At 28.7% G+C, this 27994-nt stretch overlaps 2 protein-coding genes across 4 annotated transcripts in view; one reads left to right on the top strand and one right to left on the bottom strand.

Annotated features, from left to right (window-relative positions):
• LOC126867092 (protein windpipe) overlaps positions 1-18939 on the bottom strand; it is a 58921-nt gene extending 39982 nt beyond the window's left edge. Inside the window, exon 1 of the mRNA XM_050621234.1 lies at positions 18936-18939. The gene's annotated coding sequence lies outside the window, so the exon portion shown is untranslated. The remainder of the gene's footprint in view (positions 1-18935) is intronic.
• LOC126867089 (toll-like receptor 3) lies at positions 566-27582 on the top strand. Of its 3 annotated transcripts, none has more exons than XM_050621227.1 (9): positions 566-733; positions 19986-20245; positions 20662-20978; positions 21171-21748; positions 22093-22435; positions 23434-23799; positions 24031-24204; positions 24843-25059; positions 26254-27582. In XM_050621227.1, the coding sequence occupies exons 2-9, from the start codon at positions 19994-19996 to the stop codon at positions 26662-26664; spliced, it is 2658 nt and encodes an 885-aa protein (XP_050477184.1). In that variant the 5' UTR covers positions 566-733; positions 19986-19993; the 3' UTR covers positions 26665-27582. The 3 variants fall into 3 exon arrangements, with proteins under 3 accessions (XP_050477184.1, XP_050477182.1, XP_050477183.1); XM_050621225.1 differs by having other exon boundaries at positions 19986-20359; XM_050621226.1 differs by lacking the exon at positions 566-733 and adding an exon at positions 3384-3515 and having other exon boundaries at positions 19986-20359.
• The last annotated feature ends 412 nt before the right edge of the window (positions 27583-27994 follow it).

Below are 27994 nucleotides of genomic sequence, written 5' to 3'. Positions count from 1 at the left end.
AATGTAGAAGAATGCATAGTAAAAATGTTTACTATATAATGAAACAATCATTTTTCGTTAAATTATTGCACTACTTAAATGTTAATTTTCATGTTTAAAATTGTCATTTAACATAGCATTATGTATATACATTTTGTTGTTTGTACATATATTTTTAAAAAATTAAAATCTCATTTAATTTCTTCTACGATTTTTTAGTTTTCTGATGCAAACATTTAATTATAAGAAATATTATTTTTACGCTCTTATCAAAATAAATACATAATAAAATGTAATGTTTAATAGAAGATTTTCCAATAAAAATGATTAAATTAGTGTTTAATTAACGAAAATTCAATGAGATTAGCTGTTATAATTTCTCAATCATTCCGCACACCTTTATAATTACACATTTTAAAGAAAGGATCCAGATGTCTTCTAAAAAGTTTCAATATCAACTTCGCTAGATGGCACGACGACAACCACCTGTTACCTGACTTTTACCTGAACAACTTTAACATCAGGGACCAATTGACCAATCAGTGACGCGACCCTGGGGCCTTACTAATCCCCACTCTCAGCCGCCTGGCTTGAGTGCAACAGGCTACGTAGTCCACATATTAAAACCGTCGTAAGCACGAAAGAGGAACGTCAGGTTTCGGTGCTCGTTCCATTGTAGTTGCATTGTTGCATACGATCTTACGCGTGTGTAGTTTATCCATGTCCGTGGAGTACCAATAGCGGAAACGAACAGGTGAGTGATCTCTTTATATCTGTTAATGTTTTTCCAACTGCGAAGTATATCCAACACCCGTTCCTCATTGAATCGGTATCGAATCCCCGCTATTCGACTGCAAGAGGAATTTCTCCAGTAGCACGCCAACTAAGGACATTCCGTTGAATCGTTCCTTGCCATCCTTCAGAATGTGAATACTCGTGGGTGTATTTCCATTAGCTACAGCTTGCTTCTTCAATATGCATTCTTTCTCTGCATACAATCATCTTAGCTGTATTTTTCGATTAAGGTCATGTCATTCCTCGTATATTTATTGCTGCCATGTTTGAAGAACAAACTTGCACGAACCATGCTACCATGTTCTCCCTGTACCTTTTTTTTCACGGCTGTTGAAAATTTCATTTAATATTCTATTATTTTTTACTATATCCCTGACAAGTTTAATTTAAGTGAGTTCAATTTCCTATTTATGATCAAAGTACAGTTGCAATATTGTCACGATACACATATGTATATATATAATACAGGAGTTAGGAGTTGGTACACCAAAATCTTAATTCAAATTCATTGGATTGGTATATTTTGAATTGCTATTTATATTCTCCAATTAATGTTTATTAAATTAAAATATCAATTATCAATCAGATTATAATCATAATAATTTTTATCATTAAAACAATGTTTCAAATGTCATCGTAGGTCTTGTTCACAAATGCTGACGCGACATTAAAAAATATTTTTGAAATGCAAAAGATTTGTTATTTCTGCATATTTAAAATTTACTGTATATTAAATATAATTTTTATATATAATTTAAAAATGTAAGAATGAGCTTTGATATTCGTTTTATTTCGTAAGTTTAATGCTTTGCTTTCATTTTTTACGGTTGAGTAACATTTTAGAATTATTGTAAACGTATGCACCTTCTAGAATTATCTAAACTAAATTTTATATAGTGATTATCAAAGGCAAAACAAGAATAATAAAATTTCATATATGTAGTTATTCGTATTGCGCAGCAGTTTGCATGACAAAATAACATTTATCAGCCAACATTAGCCAACATTAACAATAATTTTAGGCAACGATTTAGTGTCGATGAACGCATTTATTTATTCATCTTATTAATTACTTAGTCTTGCATCTAAATAGCGCTTACTATTCATATTATTGTTTAATTATCATTTGTTGTAATCCATGTTTCAGAAAAATCTTTTTATTGAAAACAATACATTCATTTCTAAGTAATTATATGATTACAAAATTTTATCTTAAGCATATGGCGATTTTTATGTTAATATTTTCAATTTCATGACTAATTTTTTAACTGATTAATGTTAACTAATCAGTCGTGGTGGAAATGCAAACGCATATATAAGTAAATTGATAAAAAGGACAACCTGGTTACGCTTTAGTTTACATGCTACCTTGTTCAATTTAAAATAACAGTAACGGCATTGGAATAGCTGAGCGTAGATTTCGAACTCGTGGGAGAGTTAAACTCTAATATGACTAAATACAGATGTGCGATTGCTGCTATATACATACCTTTGCGTATGTATCGGCAACTATAGATTAACTCATATTTTTGTGCCCTCGTTGGCGCCATCCAGCTTTGAAACAATGAAGCCGATAAGAAACAAAAGACAAGGTAACGTGTTTGTAGCAAGAATTTGAGTCATTCTTGAAGTTTCTGTCATGGCCATGGGAAATGGAATTTCCTTCATTTTTTAGATCTGTGTACATAGTTACTTATAGAAAAAGAAAATATATATATACTAAAAGTATGATGATACATATATATGTATGTATAACATGTAGGTGTATATATTATAATGTGTATATACATATGCATATATACCTGTCTATGTATTTAGTGCAATAATCATGAAATATATTCCGTTTTTATATTATACATATTTCAAATGGAGATAACAGTGAAGTAGGATTTTAATATAGATAGTTATCACATAATTCTCCGTTCAAAATACGTTCAAAATAACTACGCAATATTGATGATTGGTTACTACAATTCAGTTAAATTCAATTATGTTGAAATTAGAAATAAAAATTCTGTGTTATTTATTGTTTGATGTAAGATAATAAATATGATTTTCAATAAAGGGTGGAATACGCGGATACCTTAATAGAAGCTTTAATTGAGCTTGAATTCAATATTTAGGTTGACGCCTACTTTTAGTTATTTTTATATTATACAATATTTTTAATTGACATTTATCAACTCTAAAAATTTGTTAACTAATTAAATATTATTTAATATTTTGTATTATACAATATGGTTCAAATTATAAGTTCACTTTTATTTGTTACGTTTTACAACTTACACAACATAAATTATTTTCGATATTATTAGCGATGAAAAATGAAAATGTATAAACTCATTAACTAAGATTTATACCTCGCAACTACCATGTTACACATGAATTACAAATGCAATAGAATCCTGTATTCATATAAGTATAATGGAAGATCACAAAGAATGAAGAATTTTTGTATCATTTAAATACTACGGTTGATTCAAAGAACATGCGTAGTTATAGTAAAGGACATTAATATTAATATATGCCAACAATATTTTTATGTAAGCAATGAATACGTTCTGTCGTCGCATAGTACGCACACGCTATGCGTACTCTGTATATGTTAGATTACGATTCAAGAGCTGACTGACAGTTACTGCACGTTGCTACAATCAAGAAAACAGATCCATCGCGCATTCTTCTCTATAATGTTTGTGATAAAATTTTGATTTGGGTAACAAAAATTTACGAAGATTGTGGTGAGTCTTTATTGTTTAAAAGCGTGAACATTCAAGTATTCAAAAACTTATTTTATTTATTTTAATTGACTTCTTTAACAAAAGCAAATATGGGACAAGTTAATAAATGCCAATTAAAATAGCGTGTTATGCAGTACAATACAGTGTTATACAATTCAATTTGTGAATCTAATTTTTATTGTTATGTTACGGTTACTAAGTCTATTTTTAATTTTATTTCTATTTTCATTGACGAGTCTAAATATATCCTGTCTAAGAGAAACATCAACTTTGTAGAACATAAAATGACACAATAGGTCAATCGTAATGAAATGTATTTTAAATCTATGGCACGTAATTGTCACATGTCATTGTCTCGTCATTGTAGAATGTTTTTACTGCGAAAGTTTAAGTATCTAAATACTATACATTTAGTTATTATTTGTTTCCATAAATGTTTACAATTAAAGTTGAATGAGAGTTTCCGTCAAATTTTATTGTAATAATTTGCGTCGCATTTATATCAAATATTTTTAAACGGAAAGTAGGCTATGACTGAACATAACTTCTCTATTGGATCCTGTGTTAAATATTTTAATTATATTTCAAACATGACCAAAAAATATAATATGGGAAATTTCGTTTATTGGGCGAAAATAACATCTTATTTACTTTCATAAAATCTGATGTCACCATGTCCACAACAATGGTACCTATCGGCGGAAGAATGCTTGCTATAATAATATCTCGCATCCTAGCGTCGAATTGTTTGATTGCACAATAGCAAGGTCAGTGTCCATTTGAATAATCTATTTTTATCCAAGGGAAACACTGAAACTTGGTTTATGCCTGATCGACGTTACTGATTGTGAAAGCTGGTGGACTGTGCGGAATGACGGTCAAGGTAGAAGCGCCATTCCGTCATTACTTGCAACGATTAAAGATGCTATTCTGTTAACGTAACTTGGTATCCGATTTTTTCTTATCTAAAAGCTAAGCGCTAACTATTTTCATAGTAGAATTAAGAACCTCCCAAATTAATGAGGAGAGGCAAATTGTTTTATCAGTCGAATTGATGATATATCGAATATAATTCTTGTTTATTTAGGGACTCCCTATATTTTTACGTTACGTTTCATTCCTGTTAAAAATTAATTACCTATGTCATATTTATATGTGTGAAGATGTAAATGTTAAAATCAGCGTAATTGAAATAAATTTACTTTTATTAATTTCCAAATTTAGTTACATGAAATTTGATATGTTTTATAATATATATGATGATATACATATATGTACTTATTTCGTGTTCGTAGATTGTACAATTACATATACTTTTTGCCTTTTCGTTAGCATAATGTTAGTATTATATGCAGGGCAGGGTACTCCAGGAGGATCAATATATTGAAATAGATTATTCATTATACGTAAAAAAATAAGTCTAAATAAGGAGTAAAAAATTTTTTCATTGCATGTTTGAGAAATTCAAGCTTAAAATGAAGTTTTGACGACACGTATTACGAACTGCACTTTCTTAGAAACAAGCCGTTAAACAAAAAGAATTTATTGTACTTTTATTAAGTATTATGTATTAGGTGGATATAAACATTCTGTGTTTGCCTGCATTATCTACAACTAACATCTATAACTATCTTTTTATTGGGCAATCATGAACTTAAAAATAGAAGCTTATACAATTCTGTATAATAACTACAAATGTCCTACTTTAATAATATATAGGAATATAACCTTTTGCTTATTTTATGCCAACAATCAAAGTGGAGGATATCCGAGATTAAAGTTTATATATGACATTGTATCTAATGTGAGTTTAAGTTTAAGAAAAGTAACGCTATAGCACAAACCTGCAAAGATATTTATCAAATCTCTGAAGACGGAGCTATAAATAAAGAAACATGCCAACAATAGTTCGTTTTGTTTTAAATGGTCGAAAATTTTTATATACAGAGGAAGTCAAACTGATAATTTCATAGATTCTAAGGAACAACAGTTCTTTGTACATAACCTTATAAATAACTTGTTATATTTTTATTACGTAAAATTAACAGGACTTTTACACTCGCTCAGTGTATACGTAGATTGGCCTCCACTCAGGGAGTGCCTTCCGACTTCGCTTACCATATGTATATCTCAATGTCAAAAATTCTTTCGTATCGATACGTCACTTAGAAAAATTTAACGGTATTAAAATCTTCAAAATAATAGATAATATCATAAATATACGGACACAATTCAACATAATGAACAACATTTATTATAACAATAACTTATACAATACATGTAGTACATACAATATATATTTTTATGTTGTAATAGTTGCATAAATTGATACATATTATGTAAACAGGAATTGTATATATAATGGATCATGAAAGTATTTGAACATTTACTATAGATTTTATGAAGAACGTCGATTTTATTTGAGCAGTCAATGACTGATTTGGTTAATAGGCTAGAATATTTCTGATGAGGCTATTTTTAACACTAATTAATGCATCTGTTTCAGGCCATTATTTATACTACATACTGGGATCGTACGTTTGCAATAAATGACCTGTAATCTCTACAGTGGTCTACATACATATCTTTTCGTACTGGCTCCTAAATTTTATTAATATAATCATTATAATTACGTGTTATCATAATGCTAATGAAATTTTACAAAATTTGTATATAGCACACATAGAATATTTTATGTTAAGTATTCAAATACTTTCGCGAGTCACTGTACATTCTCTGCCGGTCAACAAAATATTAGTTCTCGAATGGAATTTTTAACTCTTTGTAAATCTGCAGTATTTTATACTCTACTCTTATGAATTATTCTTCCGATATTCCACGAAATATTAAGATACTCCCAGACACAATTCGATCTTTTAGTTAAAAATAGCATCATCTGGATTACACTGGTATGATTTTGCAATGGTATGATTTTTATTATTATGATAATGATTCTCGACTATAAAAGAAATCGAATGATGTCAGTTATCTTCTTAGAGCATATTTCGCTTCGTAATTTTGCACTGCAATAGACACAATATAAATATTGATTTATTATTCTATTATATAAATATATTAGAACCCACTTCATCATAGATAACAGAATGTTTCACCACGGGTAAACATCAATTTATCAATTGATTTGGGGTATGAATCAGAACAGTAAATGTTACATAATATGTCCATGCAAGTCAATGGTTAAGAAGATGCTCTTAATGAAAGTCGCCAATTGTTGATGTAATACCAATTACTTTTAGATGAATTTTCAGATGTATAATAATGCAGACTTAATGATTTATTGCAAATAATTTAATGTCCAACTGGTTTATGTATAAAAGATTAACAAAATCTATTATAATAGGAAATTATTAAAAAATGTAATACTTTTCTTTATTTTTCTAAAGTAATATTTTACTCAACAAACCAAACGTAACTTGCATCTGGTACAGACAGCGGAGAAGTAATTTTCTGTGTTATAAGTTACCAACGCGCTTTATAATCAACGTTCGTTAACTAAATTTGCTTAATTATTACTGAGCCTTCACGGCCCATATTCATATAATGTTTTCTACTTGGAATGAGCATAATTTGAACCAATTGGCAAGTTTCGGTTCATCCATAGTAAAGTATACAAGCTGTCTCATTTTAACTTATAAATGCCCAATACCCACGTAACCGTTAAGTGTAATGAAAAATGTTTGATTTGCAAATTAAACGGTTTCCACATGGAATGTGGTTAATGGTTCCTTTGGAGAAGCATGTAATTATGTGTAATTAATAATTCTTTTGAGGTGAAAAGATATAAAGACCAACTTGGCTTTTTTCATTTTTTTAATCCAATTTATCATTTCCTATAAAAAGAACGTATTAAACTGTTTATGCCGAAAAATTGTTAATTTGGAAGACACTTTATACTTATATGTTTTAAAGACGTGGTATTTGCTTTTATAAAAGGATAATGGGGCGAATTCAATTATTTTAATATTTTGTATGATTTTATTTAAAAAGTTTGAAAACATACTTTCAAGAAGTAATGTTATTCATACATAAATTGATCGGACGAATTGAGAGCTTACTTTTAAAAATATGCATCGTCAGCGTTCTGGATAAGCTCAAAAAAATTGTAAAAGTCATATACAGGCAGTCAACTTATCCGCCTGCCGATCTGTCGTCAGCAGTATTATACGAAAATTCTTTTGGATCACCGATTGATTGTTCTATCCAAACCAACGTTGGTGACGCGAATAATAATTTTTTAATCGATTCAAATCGTGAAAACCATTTGCTTTATTTAAATTGAAAATTGTATACTTTCCTATTTGTCCATATTATTTAACATAAATGAGAGAAGAATGATTTAACAATAAATACATACCTCTATTTACTTTTCAACAAACATTTTGTCTAATAACTTGAATATACATGACTCTTGTACAAATCATTTTGCAAATACTTTGTGTACTTCAAACAAAACTGTTTGTGGAAGATCATCTGGTTATTTTTAGGGATGTTTATATCCTACACAATTAATAAAAACTGTTTCAAAAACATATTTGTAATTTCAGCACACCTTAGTTATGATAAATTTATTTTCTCACCTGTTTAAATAATCAATAGCTCCAATGTATTTCTGTTTATTTATATCAATTGACAGCAAGTTGTTAAAAATAAACAATTCATCGAATAAATTACACTTTGTAATAAAATAGTAACACGTATGTTCCAATACTTTTTAACGAGTATTCTGTTTACAACGTTATACCGTTTGCAAATATAATTATCGAAACAATTGACATTAAGTTTCTGATATTTCGTTATTCCAAAACGATTTCCACGCGATCCTATACATTTTTCCAATAACTTGATTACTCTAGATTTAGAAAATTGATCAGTTTAAAAATTTTTAATTTTTGTAGGCATCTTTCTTAATAGCCTTTTTTCATTCCGAAACATGGAATTAAATTCTAATGGTTACAAATATATTTAGATATTTGAAAACATGGGAGAATAAGGAAAATGCAGCAAAATTTTATAGTAAATCTTACAATTTTCGTATAGTTATTTTTTCACTTGTGTACTAATGCAAATAGTTTCTTTGTTGACTATATATTATATATATGTCTCATATATTGTTCGTACTTTTTAATATTATTATACGTCTACATTTATAGTAGGTGGTTACAAATAATAGGAAATTATAATGATGAAGTTCTACCTGATTGTGCGGTGATGCACAATCTGTTTTGAATAAAGCGATTATTTCAACATTGGTTTCATATATATATATATTTATCATTTTCAATCCATTGTTTCGAACTTTTCTGTTTGTCACGAGTGATACGAGACGATATGTTTTAAAAATGGATTCTGTTTCTTTCTTTGAAATAACGAGGTGGCTATCTCCATTAAATAATTGTCGAATGACTTACTTTCAATTGAGATAGAATCTCACTTCCTATTTGTTTTTGGACTATTTGCAATAATCTTTCTAAATAACTTCACTAAATAATAACGCTATTGTCGATGGAATTTTTTTCCCGGCCTTCATTTCTTAGTGGAAAATTATCAGTCCAGGATTTCATAAACAAACTGTTTTAACATTTAATTAACTAATTTATGGCTTTGGCAACTTTTACAACGTCATCTAAATTTAAACTGATAAAAAAAAGTTAAACGAATATGTCAACAGAAAATAAATTTCTAATATTTCTATTATAAACCTTACATTTGTTTATTTAGTGACTATGAATTTTATGTATGTCATCTGATTTAAAATGGTTTCAATTGGAATAGTTTTAAAGATATATATGTATATATATTTCTTTTAAAAACTTCACGGAATTTTCGCACTATGTTTTATTCCCTAGGAGTGATTGGATGTTGTTAGATATTTTATATTCTTCCTTCTGTCATAAATTTTGGTAGCATTTAATACACGTGTATTACAGTAAATCTAAATGATGTTCCTTTTATAATAATGATTAACTGATCTTGATTAATCGTAAATAAAATGCATAACATTTAAGTATGTAGATTCTTAATGAAAATAGACGTTGAGAGATATAGCAGCATAGTGTTAGAAGTTATTATTGCCAAAATATACTTAGGTGATTTCGTAATAAATTAATTTAGTGTCCTCTTAACTATATACTTCAAATATTTAAATGGCGCAACTATTATTACATTTTTGTTTACTATTGCATGTTCGTAACATAAATTTTATTTATTCTGAACATTAACATATCTCCGTTAATTTTAATATAATATAAAGGTATTTAATTTAATATGGAGGTACCTATATAATATTATTATTATATTGCGTAAAATTACTGGAATTTAACTGTCGGCTGACACAATATCTTTAATGACAGTAATCTTTTCACTTAAATTACTTCTTTAATACTTTACAACATGTATAACTTGGAAGATACATTTTTAAATTATTTATTTATTTATCATTGTATTTCATCAGTATACCATTACATTGACACACAATAATCTGTTTATAACAATTACTACTGCCTAATTTATTATCACAACGTGAACCTACAATTAATTCGAATTTCTAGTTTCATAAACAAGCAAAATTCCATAAAGTATAGAATTATTAAATTAACTTGGATAACTAAGTTTGATACATTTTCCTGTATGTACATTTTCCATTTTACTATAGAATGATGCAATTTTATATTAACATGTTCAATATTTTGTATGTGTAATGTATGTACAATATACATACGGACAATCATGTTTTGCAAAGAATGCACCACTTCTATAGATGCACTTGTTGATTATCTTTGATGTCGAACAATTTTTATTTAGTCCTTATATCGTCTAAATCTTTTTTTTTTCGCTGACACAAAGCACGCTATTTTAAAATATACATTCTCATAAATATTGTTGAGAAAAATTTGATCTTCTAAACGAAAAAATCAGAGAAGCACAACATTTCAATTTTTATCTCATAAACTTAGCATAATTAATTTGTACATGTCTCTATAATTAAATATTTACATTTTATTATATTATTACTTTAAAACATGTCTATAATTTAAAGATAATAGAAGTGCTGATATCGGTAAATAATACTAAGTAATTATTCAAGGAAAGTGACTAATTAAATGATTAATTCGATTTGTAACTGTTTGAAAGGTTTACTTAAAATGACTAATGTTCAGATTATTGCTATATTCTTCGTAACATATCGTTACGAAACACTAAATATATTTATTTTGTACGCAGATACCTATTACCACTATATACGCGTATACAGTGGTAATATTTCACATTTCGATTATTTAAGCGAATAGCATAATAATGCGTATCAATGAAAGTAACATTAGAATGCGATACATAATAGAATTTTACACTTAAATCACTTAACACTGCAATTGTTTTGTTCTAAAAAAAAAAAAAATACCTACTATAACTGTACTTCGTAGAAAATACACGAAACACGATTCCTAAACACGACTGACATACTTGTACGAAGGATCGAGTTCGGTTAAAATCGGGCTATTGTATGCTCCATAATTTCATTCTCCTGCTGATACTTTCAGTCAAGATCAGAAACGATCGTTCCCGGTCCCTGAATGAATAAATTCCGAGTGGAAGAGCCGGTTCGCCAGATGCCTCGATTATCTTCTTTTTTTCCCCCTCTTTGCTTTTTCTTCCAGTTATAAACACGATACTCTTGAATCATGGAAAGTGGAGTACTTTGTATATACTTCGAAGTTCATACTTCATTAATCATCGTTGAATAATTCCACAGATATTATATATTACTTTTTAATATTTATATTAATATATATATATATTTTACATATAATACTACGTATAATATTTATATTACTATACATATATACTACTATATTTATATTACTATATATATAATATTATATCATATATTATTATAACATGATAAAAATCCGTGCTGTAGTTAAATACTACGCAATTAATTTATAAATATGTAAAGAATATTGACATATTCGAAATGTATTAAAAATTCTATAATATCATTTGAATTAAATTTCTTATAAAGAACTATTTAAATTATGTATTCTGTTTTGTATAAAAATGCATTTGTAATGACACGTATGTGCATAGTATTTGCAAATTCAATTTTGTTCATATACATTTATTACTATAAGCGTTTCTGCACGATATATTATATAATAGCACACATTTAGATATATTTGTGATAAAAATTCTTGGATAAGAGTCAATTATATCGTTATAATTTTATACAGCAGCAAAAATGTTTTTGATAACTTATTTAACAAAAGACTGGTTTCATGAATTTCACAAATTTCTGATATCATTTAAATTAGTTACATTATCTTTTACGTCTACGATGTTTTACATAATGTAGCATCATCTTTTTATGTAAATTTTTTCTCTCTATTTAGGAAGCTAAAAGTAGATGATATAATTAATCGCGTGGTAATTATTTATAAGATAATTCAATAATGAATAAATGATTATATGCCGCTTCTATTTCATTATAACCTTTTGGAAATCTGTTGTTTGTTCGTGCATGTGTTGCATTGTAAAAAGTTGTTGTAATTGACAATAATTAAATCATATAAATGCATGCGTATAATGGAAAAGAACTTTACGACACAATTTACGATTTCCTGGACATTTTATTAGTATGCAGTTTATTCGTGCAATTAGAGGCAGAAAATCGTTAATTGTTCAATTCTTTATCAAAATTGATAAGAAATTCTACAGTTTTCTGTCATAAGCGGAGATCGATAATTATAATTATAAAAAACTTGTTCTAGGAATGGGAGTGTTTAAGGCATAATAAATTAATGCATAGTAAAGTCGTATTGTCACATTTTCCTTATGCTGAAACGATCTTTGAAGCATAATTTCCTTATTTATCAATTCGAAGGAGAACTGCAGAAACTCCTTCCTAAGCAGCAAAGCTTCCAGGAAATCATTGTAAAGTATTATCTTTCCATGGCAAGACTTGTATGTGAGTTATATTATAACATTGAGGTAGTTGCGACTTAAATCCTTATTTTTAAGTTTTTTCGTTTATCCGTCAATTGTCACTTAATCTGTGGAATATAAATGTTTAACTAAATTTCTGTTTCGTTTATAAAAGTTATTTTCGATATTGTACAGCGAATATATAAAATTCTAAAGATAGAATACATGATTGGATGTTAATTTTAAGTTAAACGATTTACAATGTGTTGAGTTTTTCATTGCAGATTGTACATACAGGGTGAGTTCTAAATACAGTCTCAATAAGAAGTACTACGTAAAATAACTCGTTACCTATTGGTTTTATCGAAAAACGTCTTAAATGAATTATGTTGCATTTCGAGAGGCTCATCGGATGGATGCAATTTTATCTTCTAATATCATATTTTCTGAGATATCAAGGTGACCTTGAGTTTTTTAAATCGCACCATATATTTTTTATAACATTAATCGATACAGCTGGACATTCTTTGCAAAAAAGTATTAACCTATTTATGCTAGAAAACTATTAGTTTGGCAAATATTTTAACTTTCATTTGCCAAATTTAATATATGGAAGACTAGGAAAGAAGCGAATCGGTTGTACTTGTTAGATGATAACATCCGACCACCCATTCGATGAGTCCCCTTAAATACAACATAATGTATTTAAGACGTTTTTCGATACAATCAATAGACAACGAGTTATCTCAAATAGGAGTTCTGATTGACTTACCCAGTATATAACACACAAAAGTAAAAAAAACGATGTTTAAAATTTTCTTCTTCATCCAGCATTGTAATTCTCTGTGAGAACAGATTGTAATGCGTTCCTGCTTCAAAAAAAAAAAAAAAAAAAGAATCCTACATTGTCTGTAGATATGCAGTATAATCTCATTTTAATTGCCGATCTCTATGTATGCAGTGCGCGTGTTTATATATGTACTTGCATTGTAACACATTCTTCTGGATTGTGCTAGAATCTTTTGAATCTTTTGTGCTATGATATAACATGATATTTTTCAACTGTTTTCCATTTCTTCCCGACAAAAATAAATATTTGCGTCATAAATGAAAAACTTAGATGGAAAATATTTCGATAAATGTTGATGATTTTGATCTTCTATTGAAGATTTATTTTAAAATTAACCCAAGCTTTCGTATTATTGAGATTATTATATTGGAATATGTATGAAAGCTACCTTTTTCTATTATCTGTTTTTCGGTCTATCCAGAGATAAACTAGAGATAAACGCTAGCTCGCTCGTTTTCTTTCTTTAAAGATAATTCGATAAAGAATCTGCGTAACAAGATTGCAAATAATTTCACTTTGTCAAACATAATGTTAAACAAAAATTTGTTACTAAATGGGACAGCTGCAAGCTTAAGAAATCCTGAAAAATTTGCAAAAATTGCATTGGGTACATATTTACAGGTGCAACAGTATCACAGCTTCAAATATAAGCTATAAAGGCATAAAAAAGCAATGGCGTAGTCTCAGACAAAACAAATATATTATCAGTAGGTATAAGATAAACGCAGTGATAAGATACACCGACGATAAAAACCTATGTATATTGTGTGATAAAATGGTAACAGCGTACTAGCCAGCAGATGAAATGAAATTTAACGAACGTTATGCTGTTAAAATGAAAAAGGAAATTAACGCTTACGATAAACAATTCTGCCGCACTACTTTTAAAAATTTTATTCTTATAAAGATTTACAATTTTGGGACTCTGTGAGTAACGTTGTAACCTTGTCTATACGGTTCAATGATTAACAATGAAATACAACAGAGGAATAATTATTTCCTTGAAACTTATTGATAATATGTTAACGACATTTAAAGGCACTTTTTAATCTAATCGAAATGCTTCTGATTCGTTCGGACATTCATGCAAAGCAATAGAATGAAAAGAGCCGAGTACATAATATATATATACAAGCTGCATGCCCTTAATTTCACATACAACAGTAACACATTACGTAAGTGACTATTATCACGCAGAAACATTTATACGGTGAAACGAGAGCAGCACGATTAACTAAACCAAAGGAGGAAATCAGGCGCGCCTACTAGTCAGCAACTCCTAGAATCTGATATTTTCAAGAAGATATCGCAAAAAAAAGAAGTAGAGAGCAAAATAATCTTTGTTTCCATCAATTCCGTGCTAAGAATTCACTTGATATATCTTGTCACATATAAGGAAAATATCTCTTACCTATTAAAGAACAACTAGAATATAAATTCTCCTTATAAGCTTTCATCGTGAATCATTTCATTTGTCTTTAATTAGATGTTTGATATTTTTTGTTCATCGCGAACAATAGCGATCAAAAGATCCAAGAAACGATAAGTATGATTAAGTACGACGTCGATTGTACGTGACGATCAATTAAGAAATATACTGATATTTTCTTGAAAGGTAATTCGACGAAGTAAATACATACTCACTGATGAAATGGTTAGGTACTTTTACTGTTATCGACACCAGATTGTGGCTGTTATGTTATAATAACGCTATATAATAATGTTGATCTGTAGAGAGTGTCATTTGAGCCGGTTTATTTCACAAGAAGTCGCCTTACGGTCATACGACGAATTAGTAGCGCAGGGATTTAATCGAATCGAGATGTAAATCTGACTAGGAGAATGCTTCGATAGAACACCTCCTCGAAGGACGCTACCATATAATAATTATCCAACGCACGTCCACAGAATATTTTCTACGAGACGAAACGTTTTATTCGACAGACGCGATATTTTAATAATATTTATCTGTTGGAAGAGTAATTTCTTTTTGTTTTAATTTAAATGGTCTGCTTGCTTTAATTTTTTTGTTTTAATTACACAACAAAGATTTTGCAGTAACCAGAAACAAGAAATAATAAGTTAAGCGTATCGTTCTACTTCGTTTAGAGTAGAAATTTTTATTAGAGATTTGTTAGAGATTTAGAGATTTTAATTTAAATGATCTGCTTGCTTTAATTTTTTTGTTTTAATTACACAAGATTTTGCAGTAACCAGAAACAAGAAATAATAAGTTAAGCGTATTGCTCTATTTCGTTTAGAATAGAGATTTTTCTTCCGAAATATTTTTGTACATGATCTTGCGTTGATAATTATCTATTAATCACAGATGCAATAATAAGATAGAGATTACAAATCTTTTTTTGTAACAACAAGAAATCGTATATTTCACGACGTAATAGAATACGTAACTTTTTATTATAACTACGAAACAACGATGCATTAGCGTGATATTTTCTTCATAGTTCACGTGTAGCAAAAATTGCATACTTTTAACCAATTTACATTACGTAATGTTGTTTTTATACATCGTGATTGTGAAAAAAAGTTCCAAGAAGTCGCTTAATTTTTTTCATCGCCATTTTTTTATTTCAACTAGATCTTACAATTTTATAGAAAAAGATAGAAGTACTATGATATTGTTGTCATTCATGACACTATTCTTTATAGTCACGGAAATTTTGTTTCTGGCACTAATTTAAAATATCTGTACGATAATTAGATTTCTAAAATATTTATCGCGTCAATAGTTCATTTGTGTTCATATAATAATACACTCGCGCAATTCTTACGCTTTACTTCACAGCTAGAAATTTCCTTGGAGTAAAAATAACAAAAGATTATTACACGAAATAGTATTTGAGCATTTGTTTGTACAAAATATATCCGGATTCGTTTATGTAGTCCCATGTCGGTCCATTTAGATTCATCACCGACTGCATAGGTGGGCTAAAAATGTCAATCCAAAGATTTACAGACTCCCTTTGGGATAAAGTAGCTGTGGCTACGCCTTTTATGCGTGTTTGTTGCGCCCAAATTGAAATGGAAAAGCAAAAGGGACCACCTGCGTTATGCACGAAGACAGGTAACTCTACCTGGTTTTAACCGCTGAGATTTTTTTAGAGTCGAACAAAGAACCCAACTGGCACTCGTGCACCCTACGACCTAAACCCACCATCCACCTTTTAAGGCAACATTCACATATGCCCGATCGTATATACCTGATCGTTTTGAAGCCCACCTTCCTTAGATTACATTCCATCTCCGAAGACTCTTGCCGTCTGTTATTTAGACATACCTACATTTCTAACATGCCTGTCGATGCACAAAAGATAAATTTTCCTCGATTAGAAGTTTGCTTGGAATGTAGCTTACAAAGCGCGTATATATAACGTGACCTTCCGCCTACGACCTTATATTGTTAAAGAATTATTTAATTCTAATAATGATGACGCTTATGTACATGCGACTTGTCCAAATATAATAAACTGTTTAAGCATTTTTAATTTAGGTTACAAAAGAATGAAAAGGAACAGTTTAAAAAATACAGTTATTACTACTGTTAGCTCTATTTAACAAATTGCTACATTTTTCTTGGCGAACTGATCATTCTGAAAATACAATAATTATTACATAGTAAAATAGTTGGGCGTTATTAAAGTCAACATATGAAGAGAGCTATTTACGAATAACAATGTATTCGAGTTACATCATACATAGATAATAATTCGCTTACGTCAGTACGCTTTACCTTGGTAATATAAATACTATTGAATATATTCAAATACACCATGAATTATGTTACGTGGCTGTTTTATTAAAAAATGTGTGTCTCCCCAATTGATAGCATTGTACGTTTGAATATTAAGAACAATATTTCGAACTTTATATAAAAAATGTGACTGAAAATTTAATTATATCGTACGCTATTTATACAATTTTATAGTTTGAGCTAATTGACATTATTATCACTGAAAGAAACGCTTCAACTGTAATTGTGTCTCTCTTCGAATAAAATGATCTGTCTCGTTACGAATTGAATTATAGGTTAAAAAATGATTGTGGTAGTTGAACATTGAACACGGTAATCATACAGCACTGACAATGAGACGCGCTCCACGATAACAATGGCTATATCAGTAATGTCACGGTGTAATGCATCTACATCTACAAAACATTATTTTTATGGATCTCATTAACTCTTATCTCACATTTTAAAGTGATATCGCGACAAATTAAAGTAATTAATTTTATTCTACTAAAAAGTAATAAATTTTTTAATTATTAATTAGACCATTATTATTTACCGTCGAAATTATACCATTAATAATTAATTGCATTTCGTAAACAATGAAATGAGTGATAAAACAGAATGTTTCATATATAAAGTGTATTTGAAGATTGCAGCATCAAAAATCAGTTGTTCAAGTTCTCCTTCACAATGTTTCCGTTATAATACCTTGAGTGTTCTTCCGTATTCTATAATCACTAATTAACACTATTTAATTTACATGAGACGTATTTTCAATGCTGTAAACAGTATCATTTTCTTTTTTAACACTAGCTAAAGCAGGAGAGATGCAATACGTATTAATAATATGTATTATTGATCGTGTGCAAGTGATATTGAAGGGTTGGGTTTGGATACCGATGCAAATTGAAATATTTTAAAATTCAGGCGTCGATACTGGCAAGTGACGGAGATATTAGTAATGATATTAACTCTATGCGATCAAAGTCCGATATTTTTAATGAATATTCATAGCGTTGACTGGAGGAACATTTGAGTTTTGTGTCACGATGAATACTCGCTACACCTTAGCTACATACGAGACATAAACAAGAATAAGTCGAATCGAGATAGTGTCGTACCTCAACTTTGAAAGAAGGATGTTCAAAAATGGCCATTTTTGTACCTCCTCGCGGACGAACAATTCATTTATGACATTAAGAATTTCTCTCAGGCAACGATAAATATTACTAGTATTTATCAGAAATGTGACGGGAGAATTGAAAACGTTGAATTGCGCTTAATCTTCAACTTCTTTATATGCTGATCCATCTACGAAATAATTATCCATCTATATCGACATGATAGTTCTTCAATCATTGTGTTGACGAATCATTGAAGTTTGATGTCGAGCGTACTGTTATAATAAATGTATCAAAGTATCCGGATGCTTTGAACACTAGTGTACTGATTCAAGATCGAAGTACAAGGTCAAGAGAGTAGAAACTTTTCTTGGTTCAATTACCCGAATGCATTTTCTTTTTTGGTATAGATAAGTACTTCCTTCAAAACCGGTTGTAGTTACTCGAACTTACCTATAAAACATTAGGTACATGCTAGGAAGCATTTAGTACGAATGAAATAAAGAAAGAAGCTATATTTCTATTATCTTTACTATTACCTACATTATTATAATATACGTCTATTGTTAAATTTACATTTTATATCTATATACAAATTTCTAATACTATCATTATTTGTAATCATACAATTATTCTGTAATATATGAAATAGAAATGAGAATATTTGTTTTATGTTCCTTTTTTAATCCATCTACAAACGATAGATCCCTATGTCATGACGCAGTGTTCATGCACACTATAGAACTTGTAATATAGACGATATATTTGTAGTGTGTATTTTTCAACTGTAAAGCCTAACTACCATTCCGTGTAGAAGACAAATAAGAGGAACTTTAGGAACTTCTTCGCTTCTAAAAATATAGCACAGGTATCCTCCATTTAACATTGTTAACGTCTTCGCATTCATCAACGAAATGTGTCGGTATCCGGATCTATTGACAAGATGTTTCGCGTCTCAACGAGAAGACATTGTGAAATACATATTGTGAAAGTGACGCACAATGATATCAAAAAAATTGATCATGTAATTCAAATTCACTAGAACGTAATCACGTTTATGTATTAATTTCATTGAGACACTTCGTCAATTTGGTCAACATACTTGTAAGCGATATAATTATAAACAAATTTTATTTTTTTCTCTTGATGATTCAACGCTCAGATATCGCCAATATCAAGTCGAAGATATCGCGTCCCTCCTTCTGGATTGTAAATTTTATCGAAGGTGATAGGTGCTTTGACGTATTCTTGTTTTGAGTACATATTGAATACCGAATGAAAGCAGTGAAAGCAGTTGTAAAGTAGGAATAACTCGGCGAACACGACTGAACGCGAAGGATACTATGCATAAGTATAGGATCTAATACTGATTATTATATAATTTAAAGTTTTGAGAAACACCATGTAAAAAGAAAATATCAGACAAATGATATTACTTGATCTAAATGACTTTATTTAAAACATTTTTTATACAAACTATTCATTTTTGTATATAAAACAAGCAACACCTGTACATAGAGAATTTCTTATCTAAGTTGTGATAATAGTCGTCATCATACAAATTATAGTTTTACTAATTAATTAACTTCTAATCTATGATCGATTTATGTTAAATTTTGCCGATAAGCCGAAGATTAAAAACAAAATGACTTTTTCAAATTATATCAAAAAGCATGTCAAGTCTTTGAGAAAGTAAAGTTTTCAACATGCTATGTGTATGGTATACTAGGTATATATGTATACAACGATATTTATAATTCAAAATATATTTTTTATATATTTTTATATAAAAATGTTTTTATTTATAGATTATAAAATGAAGACTCTGACCATTTTGCTGCTTACGGTACTCGTATCTGGAGTGGTTCCTCGAAGTAATTCTCCATCTGATCCTAACGACGCAATATCATCTACAGACGTATCGTTAAATCGTATAGAAGATTCTGCAGAATCATCGAAAATATCTTTACTTAAGACAAGCGATACGTCCGGGAAAGTGTCTTATTCCACTGGCGCAACAATAAATGGAGAAGCGAAAGACAAAACGTCCATTTCGGGTGATAAGAGGGTAACTTCAAAATTAAAAAAAGATGATCTACAAGTTTTAAAACCTTTCCTTGGTCCTAAGGATTTACTTTTGCAAGAAATTCATACTTTAGACGAAGAAGCTTCTAATTCTAAGGTGATTTGTAAGTTTTTACATACAACTGACAATCTGACAGTGACTGAAATGATAAGACAAGAGAACTAACGGAGATACACAATATACATATATCCGTTACTTTATGATATTGAGATGCTTGTGCGTAATAATAATTTTGGCATATTGAAATTTTTATTAATCCAATTCTCTTATAATAATTAATAAATATCCTTTCTTCCTTCCTATTTTCGTCTCTTTTTAACGTAAAGATATTGGAATAATCGTAGCTAAAGCCATCTGATCATAATTTTATAATAACATTGTGATGAAAATAATTGCAGACTCAAGATGGAGCCAAAATGGAAGTTAATGGTGAGAAACGCGTAAATTTAACATCCTCCTCAAATTCATTAAGGACAATCGGCGATAATAGCATAACCGGAAGCAGTGCTAAATCAAAATTAGATAAAGATGAAGACGCACCCTACGAAGATGATATGAACGAGGACGAAGAATATGAAAACGAAGACGAATATGACGATACTGATGAAGACGATAACGAAAACGACCAAGAGCCCGAAGATGATGAACAAGTGATGACACAATGTCCCGATTATTGTAAATGTAGTGGAGAGTATGCAGCTGTATCGACTGCAACGTACGTTTCTAGTTTTTGACGATAACATGATATAAATTAATTATTTCTTTTATGCTAACAACAGATGAATACAATATTAATTTAATAAGTATTACATAATTTGATAATTTCTACAAAACAAAGAATTCAGATATTACTTCAAATTTAGAGACTTATATAACTAAAAAAATTTTCCATTTGTTCTGTATTTAGATGCACCAAACTCGTGGAACATCAATCTTTTGACAGAAATATTGTACATTTGCGTATAGAAAATGCTGGTCTAATTAGTCTTGGCCCTCATGCATTTCAGTCACGAGGTTTCCAACAATTGGAATCTATTGTGATTTCTGACACGAGAATAGTCGAATTAAATCAAACTGCGTTTGATGGAATACCGTACTTATTTTCTATAAATTTAACACGTAACGATATTCAAGACATTCATCCGAATACTTTCCAAAGCAACAAACAACTATCATTACTTGCTATTTCTGGAAATCCGTTAAAGCAAGATTTGAAATTGGCAAAACATGGCCTGTTTGACGCTCCATCAGTTACAGAGTTTGATTTCTCCTTTAATGGTTTGACAAAACTGAAACGTACAGCGTTTTCAAAAATGAATGGTCTGACTTATGTTAATTTAAAAGGTAACAAATTAAGGGAAATTGACAGCGAATCTTTTAGCACGTTGGAATCACTTCTGGAAGTGGATCTTTCGAACAATATGTTGAACGAACTTCCTGTTGATCTCTTTTCTAACAGTAGGGTTCAAACGCTTCGTATTGCTGGTAAGATTAATATAGTTAATCGTACACATTTTACTATTTAATTGATGCAACATATATGTTCTTATGAGAAAATTATTTAGTAGCATTCTGTTCAGTAACAACGGAAGAAAAAATTTATTAAAGAAAACATATATTAATTACGGAAAGACAAAAAAGCACGAGTTCTCTTTTTGTTTCAGCACGACAAACTTGAACTAAGTGATTAATATCTATAATCATCAACGTTATTATAAATTAATATTAGTATCTAATGACTAATAAATTAGTTTATATTAGTAGTTAAATAACAATTTATCTTTTTTAATCAAATTGTATGTATTCATAAATGTTCATTTAACTTTTAGGAAATAATTTGACCAATTTGAGTACTATACAAGCACCGAGAGTGAAATTATTAGATGTATCTAATAATAAAATCAAGATAATAGCAAAAGACGACTTTTCTGATGCAACCCTACTGGATACATTGACAATTAAATCGAATGGCCTCAAGAGAATTCATCAACATGCTTTTACTAATCTTAATCAACTTACCAATCTTGATATTAGTGATAATAAACTAACTTCTCTGACGGAACACCATTTAAGAGCTAATTCGATGTTACAAGTTTTATTAATGAACGACAACCCCGAATTGGAGACCTTACCAATATTCAAAACATCTGGACCTGACTCTAATACATTCAGGTAAGACTACTTTTTTTAAATATTCACTATACATATATAATATTTATTATCATCGTAAATTTTCTAATAAGTAGATATACATATGTATATGTATAATCAAGAAACAGGAATAAATTATATTTGAGAATTAATTTCTTCATTAGAATAACTTTGTTATTGGTAAATATTCATAAAAAGGGAGCCATCTCCGATTTTGATAATTTTTTAATATGTTGCCAAGATCGTCATCCTGAGTAGTATTGTAAGGATCTTCGTTATGGATCGCCATTTATTAAAAACATATCAAAAAATCATTTTTTGTATTTTGATGCAATAGTACGTCAATAACTAAAAGGTGATGATCTTAAGATCACATTCAAAAATTATCGAAGCAAGGGGTGGCTCGCTTTCTGTAAATCTTTACCTTTTTATACATAGATATAACTATATATAATGTTAATATACATATAGCAACATGATAAAAGAATTTTCCGAACAAATATGACGTACGCGGTGCAATAAATATATTTAAATAGAAAATTTATTATTTAATTTTGCCAGCGTAATTTCCTTGGTACGTCATATATAGATTTTTATAAAAGTTAAGTCATAATTTAAATGTATTTAATAAATGCTCTAAACAAGACTAATTTAATTAATTTAAAATTAAATTAACATAAACACAATATCTCTAAAATATATTCTTTTATCATCTCACGATCTTTTATTTCTGTGTTAATTAAATACTTTTATTTTTCGTAGAATTCTCTAATTATTGTTTTATATGCTTTTTTTAGTTAAATTCTTTACTATATTTTTAATTCTATCAAGAATTTTATTATTTACAGCATAAACATATGTACACCCAGTTCATTTATATCATATATAGAAATAAAATTAATTATTTAGATAATGATTAATTATTATATAATATATATGATATACTTGTTATATTAATTGTATATAATTAATTTTTTACATATATAAAATCGCACTTATAATTGAATTCATTTTTACAGTGTATATCGATTTGAATGCTCAAATTGTGGTTTGTATTTTCTCGAAGAAGGTACTTTCAACGCCATGCCAGCAATAGCACGATTAAATTTATCTAGAAATCGTTTGACTGGTCTTCCCGACGGACTTCTGAGTCACCTCTCGTCTTTGCGAATTCTTGATCTTTCTGACAATATAATTAGTACTTTAGAAAGTAATATGTTCCGTGGTGCCACTAGTTTAACTAAAATCAATCTTGCGGGTAATCCTTTGACAGCATTACAAGTGACACCATTCCTGATGACTCCCAGTCTTAATAAACTCGATGTAAGCAGATGCGCTTTGGAGAGAGTTTGGTCTGAAGCTAGACTTCCACTGAATAGTTTACGGTATACATATTTTTATCGCAACAAAAATTTGTTTTTATACCTGCATTTACAAAACATTTAATCCTTTTATTCTTACTGACCATTTTATATATTATTTATTTATTTTAAATTTGCCTAGTTATATTTCTCACATAAACTAACAATACAAAGATAACAATTCTAAAATAAAATGAAATAATATTGACATTACATCAAAATAATTGTAATAATATATATATATTGCATTTTTAGATCCCTGTCAGTTCGGCAAAATCTTCTTCGTCGGATTACTGTAGAAGAACTAAGAGCAATGCCAAATATTGTTGGTTTGGACTTATCATATAATCCTCTTGATTGTGATGTTGAGTTTAAAGATGCTGTACAATGGCTCACGGATCATGGTGTGACGCCACTTGAATTGTCAAGGTATTTATTCATTTTATAACATATAGTTAACTAATATTTAAAAATTTATGATAATATCTATTTTTCACATTTCAATTTCTATATTTTAATATAGACTTTCAAATAAGTTATAATCGCAATATTATCGAAGCATATAAGGATAAATTTTTATATAATAATTCAAGAAAGTAAATTTAATTATTGAAACTTAGTTTAAAAATACGTAAAAATGAAATAGTAAAATCACTATCAGCATCATTTTATTTCGTATAATTTACTACTAACCATAAACATTATGCAATATTATCTTCACATATATTAAAAAGGATTGAATAGATATTAATAAAACTAAAATCAAATAAAAGTTTTTAAAATTATTTTAAGCTATTCCATCATAAAAAAAGGTAATAGCCTTGTAGGACTTTTAATGATTGGTCTTTTTTTGGAATAGTAAAACAGAGAATCTTTTCTCTTTTAAATAAAGCTTTATTTTTGCTGATGGTTCACATGATACGAAGTTATAAAATTTTAAGCAAATTCGACAGTATTGCTTTTCTTAAACTATTTCAATAGAACCATATATATGGAAGAAACTTTAAATGTAAAATATGGAAAGCGTATAAATTAAATAGAATACTGTGCATTTGTATAATTTACAGTTATATCAGCAATTATGGTGATAGTGACAACTATCAAGACTCGGAAGGTATCAGTCAATGGACGGATTTAGCAAAAATAGTTTGTGACGGCATTAGTTCTGGACCACGACCGAGACCAGTTCCTCATAAAGAAACGAAGTTGAAAATTTTCCTTGGTGGATTTGACACGTCAGTAGATTCAGACCCTCTACTGAGAAGCAGTGTTGAAAGTGATGAAGTATGCATAAATTTTATAATTTTCATTTTATAAATTTCGGTTTGATTAATGATAGAATATGATAAAGAAATTTATACAAAATGGTCTACAAATCACTTTGCTATTTAAAATTTGTATAAATTTTCTATTGCATAGTTGTAAATATTTGTTTAAAATATTTAATATTTGTTTTTCTGGAAATTTACAATTAAATATTATAATAATAATTCACAACAGAAAAGTTCACAACAGAGCAACGAGAAAAAATAATAGATTTTTATTCTGAAAACAAATACTACATTATTTTAATGCTATTCTAATGGTATACGAAGTCCACTTTTATTTCAATGGATATGTTAATAAGCAAAACACAGCAACCACATTTGGGGTGCTAAAGGGCCAGGAGTTCATCATCGTGAGTTGCATCCTGTAAAGATTACGATATTACAGTTTGATGTGACGTTATATCGCACAGAATAATCGGGCCTTATTCCACGGATTTTTACTTGTTGCTCCGTTCTGAAATTTTCAATTATACATTTCCAAAAACAAATTTCAAGAATTTGAAACAGAAATTTGGAAGTATACAATAAGAAAGAAGTTATATAGCTTTTAAATGTGAAAGTAACTTATAAGCTACCCTGTATAGACAAGTTTAATATTATCTTTTGAGTTTTGTCAATATTGTATAAACTAAAATGTAATTGTAATTATTATACTTATATATACAAAAATTATTTATCTGACACTATGCTTCTAAGTCTACTATAGCATTTTCAATCATTATTATATTTCGTTAACAGATACTATATGTTAAGAAACATTTTGTATAATGATTCTTATACACTTCTTTGTTTTTTTTCTTGTCAAAAATATTTTTAATAATCATACCAAAATTTGAAGTTATATTCACTTTTATATATACAAGAATTATACAAATTTCTGGTTCTAATTATTATCAATCAAAATTAATTGATATAATAATGAATATAAAAATTATAAAAAATTATATTGCTTTCAAGAGTTACAATCGAATACAGTTAACATTATGAAATTGTATCTGTATACTGTACATACCTTCTACTTTTTAATCTCAACTTCTTTTAGAAAGCGCTAATTATATTTTATTTTATAAAAACTTTTTAACAATCATAAGGATACTTTTATATAAAAAATTACTTCAATCACGAATAATAAATTGTTCTTTTGTATCAGGACTTTCCTAAACTGCATAACTTTGATCACGGAATAAAGTCAAATGAAGAATCTGAGAAAGCCTGGACAACTCAAGATCAAGAATACGAAGACTTTGTTGCCTCCGAAAATATGGAATATCATCCTTGGTACACTAATGCACTTTGGCCTGTAATTATTGTGATTATCATAATTTTGTTGATTCTTCTACTAACGACACGTATTGCAATTTATTTGACCAAACGGCGAGGTCAGGGACCTGTTATCAGGCCACCAATGATCCTTCGACAAGGTTTAATTGACAATAAGAACTGCGGTTTAGTGTATAAGCCGCTTCAAGAAGAAATTGCTACACCGCATGTTCCGAAACGGGGAAGCTTTTACTCCAGCAGCACATTCCATTATGACAAAATCGTGCCAGAAAGTGTTTAGAATTCGTCATGAATTACAGTTAAATAATTAATTATTTAACAACCAATATATTTGAATTTAAAGAGGGTAAAAAATATTTAAAAAGATAGAAAATATTCTTAAATATCGATGCGCAATTTAATTATACTCAGAAAAACGTGCCATGTGCAAAAATATTATACTTTTAATAGTAGACACAAAGGGAACATATAGACTTCTACACTTAATATTATAAAATATTCGTAAATAATGATAAAAGTACGGGCAAATATTTTTTAATATGATTAACTAAAATAATTACATTAGGATGAATACTAAAAAGCACGTTTTTCAGAGTGCTTAATGTCGTTGCATTTTCCAAGAATTTTATAATACTTAATAATATTTTGAAAGGAAATTTATACATTTTATATGAAACTCTTACCTGCATAAGTAACTAATATTCTTTTAATCCAAATAAACAATTTTTATTATAAATTGGAATGTTATAATAATAACTCAATTAGACGAACATTTAATTAGTAGTACATAATTACCATACTTTTTTTTGTTGATATTGATAATTGTCATTTATAGATAAATAAATGAGTTACTGTAAAAATAACTGAAATTAGAAAAAACAAAAATCGGCAAAAGTTAAAGCAGGATTTTAAAACACAACGAATGTAATTTTACATTTTAAATTTAGATAATTCTGTTCAATCACAGTAATATATACAAACTATAAGATACACGATTCATAATTACGGTGATGGTAACAACATCACTTGTAACATTTGTTTAAGCCATAGAAAGTTAAGTATTTGTACCAAGTACTACATATAGTACCAAGTGAACTAATTCCTCGTAGTATAATTAGTACATTATGATGTGCTATATATTATGCTACATGTTGTAAATAATGTATAACGTTTTAATAAAATTTTGATTATAATAAAAGATGACAATAAATTTCTTCCTTTGTAATATTTCATTATGTCTGAATAGAGATAATAATCATCTTAATTTGTAAAAACAATATGATACTTTTACTGCAACCTGTACAGGTATTATAATGATATGATATATTAAAAATGCCAAATATATTAATAGATGAATATACTTCACATATTCTAGAGTAATAATAATATTATTTTTTATATGTATATGTATAACTATTCTCTACTGTCATTTTTTACATAATATTTACTATATTAATGTATAACGTATAACATGAAATCAAATATTAATATGCCTAGTGCAAGAATATTTTAATCATTATACTTTTACACACTATACTTATACATATGTATATGTGTATGTGTATTGTTACACATTTGACTTTAAATATTTAAAGAAAATTCAATTAAAT

This window comes from Bombus huntii, chromosome 6 (genome assembly GCF_024542735.1).
Source record: "Bombus huntii isolate Logan2020A chromosome 6, iyBomHunt1.1, whole genome shotgun sequence".
Classification (NCBI taxonomy): Eukaryota; Metazoa; Arthropoda; class Insecta; order Hymenoptera; family Apidae; genus Bombus; species Bombus huntii.
This window is presented reverse-complemented; position numbering and strand designations above follow the sequence as displayed.

Excerpts from the sequence above, each read along its gene's own strand:
- LOC126867089 (XM_050621225.1), top strand. The coding sequence starts at position 19,994 with ATGAAGACTCTGACCATTTTGCTGCTTACGGTACTCGTATCTGGAGTG. Across the intron at positions 20,360-20,661 it reads AAGAAGCTTCTAATTCTAAG|ACTCAAGATGGAGCCAAAAT; the intron begins GTGATTTGTAAG and ends AAATAATTGCAG. Across the intron at positions 23,800-24,030 it reads CTTCCACTGAATAGTTTACG|ATCCCTGTCAGTTCGGCAAA; the intron begins GTATACATATTT and ends TTGCATTTTTAG.